The sequence below is a fragment of the Molossus molossus genome, unplaced genomic scaffold (assembly GCF_014108415.1).
Source record: "Molossus molossus isolate mMolMol1 unplaced genomic scaffold, mMolMol1.p scaffold_m16_p_13, whole genome shotgun sequence".
NCBI classification, from domain to species: domain Eukaryota; kingdom Metazoa; phylum Chordata; class Mammalia; order Chiroptera; family Molossidae; genus Molossus; species Molossus molossus.
In genome coordinates this window covers 83,907,329-83,920,071 of record NW_023425348.1, presented here as the reverse complement: position 1 = coordinate 83,920,071, position 12,743 = coordinate 83,907,329, and the positions used below count along the sequence as shown (strand labels likewise).

At 36.3% G+C, this 12,743-nt stretch overlaps 1 protein-coding gene and 1 pseudogene across 1 annotated transcript; one reads left to right on the top strand and one right to left on the bottom strand.

Annotated features, from left to right (window-relative positions):
• Nucleotides 1-4,716: 4,716 nt before the first annotated feature.
• On the bottom strand, nucleotides 4,717-5,655 carry LOC118628666 (olfactory receptor 4P4). Its single transcript, XM_036259609.1, has one exon. The coding sequence runs from the start codon at nucleotides 5,653-5,655 to the stop codon at nucleotides 4,717-4,719; it is 939 nt and encodes a 312-aa protein (XP_036115502.1).
• Nucleotides 5,656-9,875: 4,220 nt separating this feature from the next.
• LOC118628665 lies at nucleotides 9,876-11,131 on the top strand (annotated as a pseudogene).
• The last annotated feature ends 1,612 nt before the right edge of the window (nucleotides 11,132-12,743 follow it).

Sequence of the window (12,743 nt, the reverse complement as noted above, 5' to 3'; positions counted from 1 at the left end):
GAGATCTATTATTGAGTGCACAAACATTTGACTTGTAATATTTTTATTAGGTAAACTCCTATGTCATTATGAAATAATCTTAGTAATTCTATTTTACATAAAACTTCATTTTATTGTAACCTCATAGGCTTTTTTTTTCTTTTATTGATTTTTAGAGAAAGAAGAAGTGAGAGGGAGAGAGAGATAGACACATTGGTGAGAGAGAACATCGACTGGCCACCTCCTGCATGCCCCCCACTGGGGATCAGGCCCACAACCTGGGCATGTGTCCTGACTGGGAATCAAACCAGCAACTTCATGATGCGTGGGTCCATGCTCAACCACTGAGCCACACCGGCCAGACACTCATGGACTCCCTTTAGAGATAGTTTGCTTTGTATAACTAAAATAGATTAAAACATCCATAAGAAAATGTACCCAGGTCTAGACAACACAGAAACATTATTCATGTTTACCAAACTATATGAAAAGATTGTGATAATATTCAAGAATTAAAATACAAAAAATAATAATAATAAAAACCTTAGAAAGCTATCAACATTTTTATGTATAAAACATGGGATATATTCATACAGTGAATACTATACAGCAAAGAGAATAAAGAAATATGCAAACATGCCCTGGCCGGTTTGGCTCAGCAGTTAATGCATCGGCCTGTGGACCAGAGAGTCCTGGGTTCGGTTCCTGCTAAGGGCACGTACCTTGGTTGCAGTTTGTCCCCGGCCCCGGTTGGGGTCGTGTGGGTGGCAACCAGTCAATGTGTCTCTCTCACATTGATGTTTCTCTCTCTCTCTTTCTCCCTCTCTCCCTCCTGCTTTATCTGAAGATAAATGCAAAAATGTCCTCAGGTAAGGATTAAAAAAAAAAAAATCTGCAAACAACTAGATGAATAAAGGTTATAAACATACTGCTTATCAAAAGAAGCCAGATACAAAAAAGCATATCCTGTATACCTTTATTTATATAAAGTTAAAATTAGGCAAAATATTGGTGTTACACATTTGAATATTAACTTTACTTGCATGAGAGGAGGCTGAAAAAACAATCAAGTGTGATTCTGAGTTATGTTAATGTCCTGCTTCTTGATCCTGGGCTGGTTAGAGGTGTGTGGCCATTTTGTTAAAACTCATGGTGCTGTTTTTGCCCTTTTCTATATGCATGTTAATATATATATATAATTGGATAAAGACATTAGACAAGTCGCCCTGGCCGGTTTGGCTCAGCGGTTAGAGCGTCGGCCTGCGGTCCTGAGAGACCCGGGTTCGGTTCCCGCTAACGGCATGTACCTCGGTTGCAGTTTGTCCCCGGCCCTGGTCGGTTGTGCGGGTGGCAGCCACTCGATGTGTCCCTTTCACATCGATGTTTCTCTCTCTCTCTCTGTTCCTCTCTCTCCCCCCAACTCTACCTGAACAAAAAATGGAAAAATGTCCTCGGGTGAGGATAAAAAAAAAAGACATTAGACAAATCAAATAAGAAAGAAACATGATGCTAAAATGATGACACGTGAAAAAAGGAAAACTCAGACCATAAAACTTTAACTGTATTAAAAGAAACAAATACTAGGTTACTATAAGCTAGGATCCACAATAAAGTATAGCAACTATTAATATGTATATACCGAGTGACAGTAGCCACTAAGCATAAACTATAGGAGATGAGAAGGGAAATACGTAGAGATTCTCAATCAAGGCAAAAGAGAAAAAACAATACTTAGAAATGAGGGCTATAATCCCAAACAGTGTAATCACATGTATCTCAAAGAAATCCAATAATGAGGAATACAATTCTTTTTCAATTGCACACAAGCAGTTATAAAAATTGACTATATTTTATCCCATGAGTAAAGCATGATAAATTCAACAAACATAGAAATGTAAATAGCATTTTGGACATCAATAATTCATAATATTAATTAAAATAAAAACATTTTTCTTGGTGAAGCACCTTCAAGGATTTTACCAAAGAAGATTCCTAAGAAGGAAAATTTCTCAAATTTGAGGAAGGACATTTGACAATCTTTAGAGAGCCTTCTGGGGAGAAAAATCATTTGAGCAAAGCTTTGATGAAATTTAATGCAATTAAGAGCATCTTTGGGGAATTTAATTCACTCACCCAACTATAAACTTTGCATAAAATTTTAATCAGACATTCCTGCATTGTATCTTGTCCAAAAATCTCATCAACTCTACCTTCTACTTTTTCTCCTGTATGTGTCACTATCAAGAGCCAAATCTTTGATCTGATTTTTACAAAGACCTCCTCCTTGTTAGCAGCTTGAAATACACTTTGACAGTTACCATCAATTTATTTGAGGGTTTTTGTTTGCTTGTTTGTTTGGTTGTTTTTTGTTTTTCTGTTTTTACCTGACTATTTAACTTCCTCTCTGGGTTGTTTGATGATTAGACAAATTTTAATTCTCAGAATTTCAGTTTATTCATTTGTAAAATAAAGCAGATTATTAGAATGATTATTTCAAAACTAGAGTTGTTAGAGATTTTTAAGGAAGAAATTCTCACAAATACCAAATGTTGATTGAAATCATATTTTATTACAATGTTACTTAAACACATATGGATATAAGTCACGAAAACCTTATGCTTATATTTCTAATATGATAAAATGCTTAAAGTATAATATAAAATATTTGTTAAAATTCTTAGTTCAAATGTTTCACAAAATTAATATACATATATTAAAATAATAACAATAATAAAATTATTTTCAGTAGTTTCTATTTGTTTTCCATTTATCCTCACAATTACCTTATGAGGTAGTTAGTATTCTCCTTTTTTTACAGAATAAGAAAAGTTGCTTTCCTAGGGCCCTTCAATTAGGATATTATTCATTTGCATTTTAGTGTTCAATTGTACCAACTTTGTATCTGTTATTTTGAGCATGATGAGAAAATTATTTGACTGTAATTGTCATCTCTGTTATTAGTTTAACTTAAAATAACTCAATAATTTATAATAAAATTATTTTATTGGAGGATAAATTTAAAGTTTCAACCAACATAAAGTATTAAGAATAAAACATGTGTTAATAATTTTTTCATTGCTTCAAAGTTGTTTTTAATAAAGTAATGCAAATTGGTATGCATCATAGGGTAGACTGCATAATAATTTCACTATAAATTCAGTTAAGTTACCAACTGCTCTAATAAAAATTCTCTTAAATTTTTTTTTTCTTTATTGATTTTAGAGAGAGAGGAGGTGAGAGGGAGAGAGAGATAGAGACATTGATGAGCAAGAACATCAATTGGACGCCTCCTGCATGCCCCCCACTGGGGATCAGGCCCACAACCTGAGCATGTGCCCTGACTAGGAATTGAACCGGCAACATCTTGGTGCATGGGTCGATGCTCAACCACTGAGCCACACCAGCTGGACAATTCTCTTGAATTTTTAACACATCTACAAACATGCTCTCTTTAAGGGCAAGTCTCCAAAAATATTTGTCTATTTAAACTTCTCTAAAATTGTTCATTATACACTATATCATGACATTTCACCGTCCCATGTATGTATTCATTTGCATATTCAGTCTATTTTCATTTTTTTCTCCTTCATCTGTGCATTATAATGCCTTACTCCACTCCATCATGTTATTTTAATGATTTCCAGTTTTATTAAATAATTAACAGAGTTGTTATTTAATCAATTATTTGAAGTTTTTATTTCTATAGAAATCTATCGCTATCTAAATGCATAGAAGTTCCCTAGAAATGTGTCATTCTTATTCTGATGGTGATAGAAAAATAATAAATATAAGCATACTCTAGATTAAGTAATTTCAGTACCAGCATTTACATTTCTTTTTACAATTCACTGGCTCTGAGTAGTACTAAGTGAAGATTCCACAATGTCGCTGCCACTAAGCTTTCTACTGTGGTCTCCATACTTCTCAGACACCCCCCTTCTGACACCATCCCATCCATGTCTAATAGTTCAGTCTAATTGTAAGTAGACTCATTTTTACACTCAAATGTGGCTTAGTTTGGACAACAAAGTACATGGCTACTTTATTTAAAACAAATGCCATCATTTCACTACCACATAAAGGAGAGCTTTCGTAGCACATTTTCCCATAATTATTAAAATTTTGTGATTTTTTTACAATGACTTCATTAAAATCACTTTAGAAAAAACCCTCCCAATTTTTATATAACCATTATTTTACATAAATAATATTTTTATTATTTAGACCCCATGACTGATTTTTGCTTTTTAAATTGTTACAATGAATGTGGAAATCATTAGCTGAGTGAACAAAAATGATTCTAAATTTCTGATGCTCCTTTTCGACGAGAATGCAGGGAGGATAACAATGTCATACGGACCCTCTGGGTCCAGGATGATCAATATGAGTGTTCCATATGTACATTTGGAGACCCATTCATGAAACCAGAGTACAGAGAGGCTATAAAGATGACCACCTGTTAGCACTTACAGAAATCCAAAGGAAAAAATAGAGAGAGAGATATCAAAGAAAAGCACAACAGAAATTGAATAAGAAAATGACTCAAATTATTAAGGGAAAATGTAAATAAGAAACACAGGTCAATAAATAAAGAAGAAAGTATGTTTTAGTAAATTATAGTATTAATGAAATGACACCAGTGTCATGATTATTTTTCGTACAACAACGTTCCTGGTTTAATAAACTTCAGTGGAACAAATATCCCTTGAACAGGGTATGTAGCGAGGGAAGTGCCTTTCAGATGATCTGCCTTCCAGTCAAAAATGGCTTCTGGCACCACACTTTGCTCAAAGCGTTCTTCATCTTCGAGTTTCTGAGTGTATAGATGAGAGGGTTGAACATGGGAGCAATGATGGTGTAGAAAAGAGCGATCACTTTATCTTCTGGAAAGGTTGTGGTTGGTCTGATGTAAATGAAGAGGACAGGTACAAAGAACAGAATCACAACTGTGATGTGAGAACTGCAAGTGGAAAGAGCTTTGGCCCGGCTCCCTGCAGGGGAAGCCCTGATGGTGTACAATATCAGAAGATAAGACACCATCAAAATCACAAAACTCACCAAAGCAATCAGACCTGAATTAACAATTACCAACAGACCGATTCTGTAGGTGTCGGTGCAAGCCAGTTTCAGCAAGGGATACACATCACAGAAGTAGTGATCTATCTCATTGGGGCCACAGAACGGTAGAAAGATGGTGAGAAGAAACTGAGTGGCAGAGTGTACAAATCCCCCCGTGCAACAAGCTGCGATGATCCTGTTACACTTTTGCCTGCTCATGATGATGCTGTAGTGCAGGGGTTTGCAGATGGCCACATAGCGGTCATAGGCCATCGCTGTGAGGATGAAGATCTCGATGCCTCCAAGGAAGTGAAGGATAAAAAGCTGTGTCATGCAGTTATTATAGGAAATGGTCTTCCTTTTTGCCAGTAAGTCGGTCATTAGTTTGGGCATCACTGTTGATGTATAGCAAAGGTCAGAGAGAGAGAGGCAATTAAGGAAGAAATACATGGGTTGGTCAACTAGCAGACTGCATGTGATAGAAATAATTATGAGCATATTTCCCATCCAAATAGCAATGTAACAAAATAAAAACAATACAAAGCAGAGGATTTCAGTGTTCTTGTTTTGAGATAGTCCCAACAGAATAAACACAGTGATGTTATTTCTATTTTCCATGGTCCAGTGCAGTAAAAATGCATTGACAGTTCCCTGGAAATGATGCATAAATCAGCAGTCAATGTCGGAAATATTCATGGATAAGACTGATGATGACACTAATATTATGAAGCTGTGTGTAGTAAATGGATATGATTTCAGCATTTCAGAAAATAAAATCTGATATTTAATATTTTTAAAAATTAGTCTCACGATGATTTCCATAAGTCAGTCTTTCAGGACATTATGTTCAATCCTGATAGTAGTAAAAATGAATACATTCATCCCTGGCCGGTGTGGCTCAGCTGGTTCAGCATCATCCTGTGCATGAGTTCCATTTCCTGTCAGGGCACATGCCCTGGTTTGGGCTCGATCCCTGGAAGAGGGTATGCATGAGGCAGCTGATAGATGTCTCACTCTCACATCCATGTCTCTCTCTCTCTACCCTCCTCTCTCTCTAAAAATCAATAAAAATGCTTTTTTTAAAAAAAAAGAATGCATTCAATCAATTTAAAATACTTTTAAAATATTTATTATCAAATATTTTCCAATTCTAAAGTAATATACATCTAAGTTCTTGGAAAGGACATTACTCTGGATCTTTTCAAACTCATATTTGTTAAAGATGCAAGTCATACAAAGTTTTTGTTTAATGGTGTAGAAGCAAATGTAAAGCTTAACAGTGGTCACTAGTGTAATACATCCTACCTCAAAATAATTGTAGAATAATGTAGAAAACAAAATTAAAGATTTATATGGTGATACATCTATCTTTACACAGTGGAAGACAAAAACTCTCTGCAAGGGGCTCATGCAATTGGTTCAAATAATTTTTTGATTGCTTGCTTACTTTTTCCTTAGTGATTTGTGAAGGTAAAGTGCTGGTATTTTCAATAGAAGCATAGTTATTTCTATAGGGACATCAGTAATAACCATAGATTTAAAAGAACCACACAATAAAGCAATAGTTAAAATTTTTAAAGAGGAGCAGACGGCACTCATCCTTTCACGGTTTGGCTCCTGACTTGGTGTATCAAAATTTGCAAGTCAATTTCTTCTCAGTGGTTTGAACCAAAGTATGAATTTCTGTTCTATATTTTTCCGATTGATGCCTTTTGCCAAAACCCATAAATAAACTTGGTACTGCATAATTTATTTTTTAAAAGTTTATGAGAAGTTTGTGGGAAAGGTTTATGTGAAGACCAACAGTTGATATCTGGGTTCTATTACTAATTATACCAATTTTGGTACCAATCACTTTATTTCTTTGAATTTAAGTTATCTCATTTGTGAAAGGGAAAACCAGCCTGGACTTTGTCACAAAATGAAACTCAAACAAATCAATAAATGATCACTGATTTATTCACCATAGAAGTATTCATTGCTGATGTTTTTTTCTTAATGTTAATGTTACCAAATCAGTCAAGTTGTCAATAATCAAGTCCAGTGACTATGACTTCCATATAGAAAATAAAATTCTAAAATCATAAAATTATTTTGAGTAAGAAGGAAACTTTGAGATTTACTAACCAAATCCCCTAGTGCTAAACAAAAGGTATTTTAATTAAAAGTATATAGGAAATATACAGTATAATAAGGGTAGTTTGAATTTCTTCATTATTTAGCAGTTATGTTAAACCAACATGATTTTATAGATGAAAGGGTAGGCAATTCAGTAAGGACTGATCATAACTTCTGTTAACAGTTTCAGTCAATGCTGATTAAAATATATATATATATATATAATTGGTAGCTACATGGTCCAATTCTCTTTACTATATTTTGAACCCAAATTGTATTATTAATACTCATCACATTTTCTTAAAATATGTGCTATATAGTCTGCCCTAATCTTGTAGCTATATTTTCTTATCAGTTAATTTTTAAATATGTTTATATTGATTTTTTAGAAAGAGAAGAATAGAGAGAAAGATAGAAACATGGGTGTGAGAGAGAAACATCAGTTGGCTGTCTCCTGCTCGCCCCTTACTGGGTATTGAGCCCACAGCTCATAAATGGGGCATGTGCCCTGATGAGGAATCAAACTGGGACCGCTCAGTCCATGGAATGACGCTCAATCCACTGAGCCACACCAGCTGGGCTTATCAATTAATTTTTAAATTTTCTCCTCATCACTCTTTTAAAGATTAATTGTGTCACCTTCCAATTAAAAATTCCTTTGCAATGGAGCTTTAAAACAAATGATTTCTTATTTTTTTAATCTTGATTATAAAAAGTATTTCTATGGTGCAATTTTAAGATTTAGAATTAGAATATAGAGAAGTCATTGGAAACTGAGGTTTTATGCCTCCAGTTATACCATGTAAATACTTTCTTACTTACAAATAAATAGAGACTATTTAAAAATAATATATACAATTTTTATTTAATTTTTACTCTTTAAGTAATTGCTTGTTCATTTGAATGGACACAAATAAAACCATTATTTTAATCAAGAGCATAGAAATAACCACCTGAATTGTTCTTCCCCTCACCTTCCCCTAAAACGAAACAAGAAAACTTTGGTTCATACCTAAATTGGACTTCTGAGGAAACTAAGGCCTTTAGAATATTCAGGCATAGACAACCATTCTGGCTTCACCTGACACAAAATTAATTTTCTTGCCAATTAAATGTGGTCTGATCTCCTAACCAAACAATTTTGCTAAATATGTGTTGAATCTTTTGTGTCTTGTGTCTCTAATCTCAATGTCACAGATAACACTTCCCTTCTTGACAATATTCTCTTTTCATTTCAACTTCTCCATACCCATGTGGCTCACCATGTACAAACTACCACCTATATTTCTGGCTTCTCAGTTTGGGAGTGTGAGAAGAACTCTACTTTCTGTTCTTGAGGCAGTCATCAATTCTAAATGTGAACTCCTATCTTTAAATCCTTCAACACTTTTCTTTATCTAAAATGTAGAGAAATACTTTTTTCCCTAAATGAGGGAGAGAGTTATGAGTTTCAAATTCAAAACTGGATGAAGAGGTTTGAAAAAATAAAACATTATGCAAGCAAATATGGTATTAAGTTCAGTTTGAAGCACATACGAGAGTAATAATACCTTAGAGATAAAATTTGGTGAGGCTTTTCTGATACACTGTCTACAGAACACCTACACCTAACTGCTATTTAGCAAACCGGAGTTTTCTGAGTCTAGAGTCTGAGTTCTCACGTAAAAATGTAGTCATAGCAATGGAATAAATGTCAACAATCCCACTTTTTCACTTAATTATTAAGAATTTTTTTAAGTTTTTAAAATTTTTTTGTTACTCCTCACCTGAGGATATTTTTCCATTGATTTTTAGAGAGTATAAGAGAGGGAGAGAGAGAGAGAAATATGGATGTGAGGGAGACACATGGATTGGTTGCCTCCAGGAGGACCACAAGGTGGGGGTGGGGGTCCAGGGTCCAACCTGCAACCCAGGTACCTGCCCTTGGCCACTGGAATGGAACCTGAGACCCTTTAGTCTGAAGGCCAACACTTTAACGGCTGAGCCAAACCCACCAGGGCTTACCTAATTTTTTAACCTAATTATTTCATGTAAAACTAGATAACCTCTAATGTTATCATCCTTGAACCACTTCGGGCATTCTAATTTTGATATGCAGATGGCAAAATGAGTAATAAATCAATCCAAGCTCACCAAGTCTATAAAAATGTAGCTCATGCCCAAACAAAACTACCAGCTCAATCTGTTCCTCTCTTCTACACATGTAGCCCATGTGTAAAGAGTGAAAACATTAGCTCACAAACACGAATAAAATGCACTGGATCTCCTCCTGCTCTCAGACCTGAGTGATGTCACTTGGGCCACAAATAGTCCCTGAGTGAAAAGAACAGGAGAGAGAGAGAGAGAGAGAGAGAGAGAGAGAGAGAGATTGGTTTTTATTCTCTGGTATAGCTCTTCACTGACTTTAGGGACTTGTATGTACTTATCCTATGGTTTCTATCTTTAAAGTGGTGGATCCAGCGCACCCGGCCCCGCCTGTCCCCTCCAGAGGGGCTCAGGAGGGGAACAGGGGTGGGGGCATCCCAGGAGAAGAGGAGGGAAGCTATGGAGGAGGGAGCGGCAGCCCTGGGCGCTCTTCCCGCCGACTGGCCGATAGGGGGCGCGAGGACGGATCCTTACCCCTCTTCCTCCTGCCACCCAGCCCTCCCTTCCCACCACCTGCCAGAGGCGCCAGAGGCGCCAGAGGTGCCAGAGCCCAGGGCGGGCATCACACCGCAGCCCGGCTGTTGGAGCACGAGGACAGCGGGGTCTCCAGTTTGGGGAAGATGATTACTGCTAAACCGGAGAAAACACCCGTTCAGGTATTACACGAACGGGGCATACAGACCAAGAACGTCCCGGTGTGTGAATGTGAAAGAGCCGATGTGCAAACGCGCATGCCCTCTGTCACCTCCAGAGTAACCGCTGGTGACAACCTGCACAAGTGCAGATACAAGTAAGACCCTGGCAAAACACAGGACTGCAGAAGCTGCCATCAACATTTTGAAAGCCAATGCAAGTGTTTGCTTCGCCGTTCCTGACCCCTCCAAGCAACCAGCTTGATCCTATTGGTTCATTACAGGAATTGGCTGTTCATCAGGTCTGGAGACTTCCTGAATCTACCCTGCCTCAGGAGGGAGGACCTGCTCATCAGAGAGAATATACCACAATTTGCAGGATAGAGTCATTTATGGACACTGGAAAGGGGGCATCAAAAAAACAAGCCAAGAAAAAGGTTGCTGATCGATTTCTTAGCAAATTCCGTAATATTTCTCCAGAGAACTATGTTTCTTTAATAAATGTAGTGGGACATTATTTAGGCTCTGGCCGGTTTGGCTCAGCGGTTAGAGCATTGGCCTGCGGTCCAGAGAGACCCGGGTTCGGTTCTCGCTAAGGGCATGTACCTCGGTTGCAGTTTGTCCCCGGCCCTGGTTGGTCGTGTGGGTGGCAGCCACTCGATGTGCCCCTTTCACGTCGATGTTTCTCTCTTTCTCTCTCTTCCTCTCTCCCTCCCACTCTATCTGAACAAAAAATGGAAAAAAATGTCCTCGGGTGAGGATTAAAAAAAATAAAATAAAAAAATAAATGTAGTGGGACATTATTTAGGATGTACTTGGCATTCTTTGAGGAATTCTCCTGGTGAAGAGATCAACCTACTGAAAAGAAGCCTCCTCAGTAGTCTAAATACAGATTACATCCAACTGCTTAGTGAAGTCGCCAAGGAACAAGGTTTTAATATAACATATTTGGATATGGAAGAAATGAGTGCCAACGGACAGTACCGGTGTCTTGCTGAACTCTCCACCAGTCCCATCATAGTGTGCATGGCTCTGGGATCTCCTTTGGCAATGCACAGACTGGTGCCACCCACAATGCTTTGCAGTATTTAAAGATAATAGCAGAAAGGAAGAAAAGTTGGAGAAACTTAGAAAACCCTTCAGCAGCACATAGAAAGTTCCTCTGTCACCCCTTCTCAAGCAAAACGTTTCATGTTTGAGTTTGTGTGCTGTTTCTAAATCTCTTTCATAGGTTCCATCAACACTCCGGATTTAATTATCACCTAGTTATTACTCAACGCTTTTTAAAGGCTTCAACTTTGTAATGGTATTTCGTATTTATAAACTTTGTACCATAGGCAGAGTGTGGCACCCATTTGACAATACCATGTACATAGAAGGAAGAAATTGCATGTTTTTTATGATAGGGAAGATGATGAAAAAAAAAAAAACTATTGCTAACAACAGTGTTTCTTACTGGTGCTTAGTCACCTCTTCTTTGTGCAAGGCTTTGCAAAGGAAATTCAAAAGAAACCCCTTGGAAATAGAGTGCTGAAGATGCACTAACATACTTTTACTGAACGTGATTAAGTGTCAGGGAACATGATTGGTCTGCTGTGTATTTGAATCCGTGCAATAAAGAGCTGTTATAATGGATTCTACTCATTTGATTAAAGTGTTGCTAACTTGAAAAAAATGATGAACCTGGTCTTGATGATTTATACGTTCAGCTAATACTTTGCATAACCTTTGGACTCTGTACAATTGTTAAAAGTAAAGATTTAAAAAACCTTGAACATAATGAAATGAAATTGCTTGGGATTATACTATAGCTTTGTTATGAATAATCATATGGCCTCAGTACGTTATTTAACTACACTATCAGTAGGTCTAATAATCTTATATTAGCTTACAATTTGAGCATTCCTGTGTGCCTAACACTCTTCTACACATGTTACAGGCATAAACATTTTCAATCCTCACAAGAATACTAAGAAGTAAATATTAATAGTAAACCCATTTCACAGAACAGGAAAGTGAATCATAGAGATATTAATTAGGCCAAAACCATTGACCTAAGACATAATAAAATCAAGATTTAAAATGACATAAAACTCTCTTAGCAATACACTTAGCACAGTTCCTGATGCATAACATATACTCAATAAATATGTGATACTATTAATATTTAAAACAGAGGGTCTCACTGACCCCAATATGTCAATTTTTAATCTATGCCAAAGTAAACTATAATCATCCTCAATTTGCATGATTCTAAATTTCTCAAAGACAGAGAGATTGTCTTACATTCTGCTTTGAAATATTAAGAAGCACTTACATTTAATCTTGAATTCTAGCCACCTCTCTCTTATCTGTGTGGTTTTTGGCAAGTGCTGTTTTTCCTCAGATCATCATATTTCTGACAAGCACATCTATCTCCCAACACTGTTGTGAGAATTAACTGGATAAAATGTATGACACCCAGTACATGGTAGAGGCTCAATAAATATTTTCAATTATTTTATCTTTATTCTATCTCTTGTCAAATACAGACTATCATTCATTTAACCAATAATCAGTAGGCTACCATTTATTTAGCCAATAATCAGTAAATGTTTCTTAAATTATTAAAATAACTAACTTCAATGATTTAAAAGCGTATATAAATAAAATAGTCAGTAATTGAAATTATCATCACAATTATTGCAGGCCACTAAATAAATAGAGATAAAGTAAGCAGAAACTCAAGTTTTGAGATACTTCTATTTGATTTTATAGTGACCTACCTGGGGTCTTTGGTTAATTTAATTCTTGGACCAACTTTTTGTATTT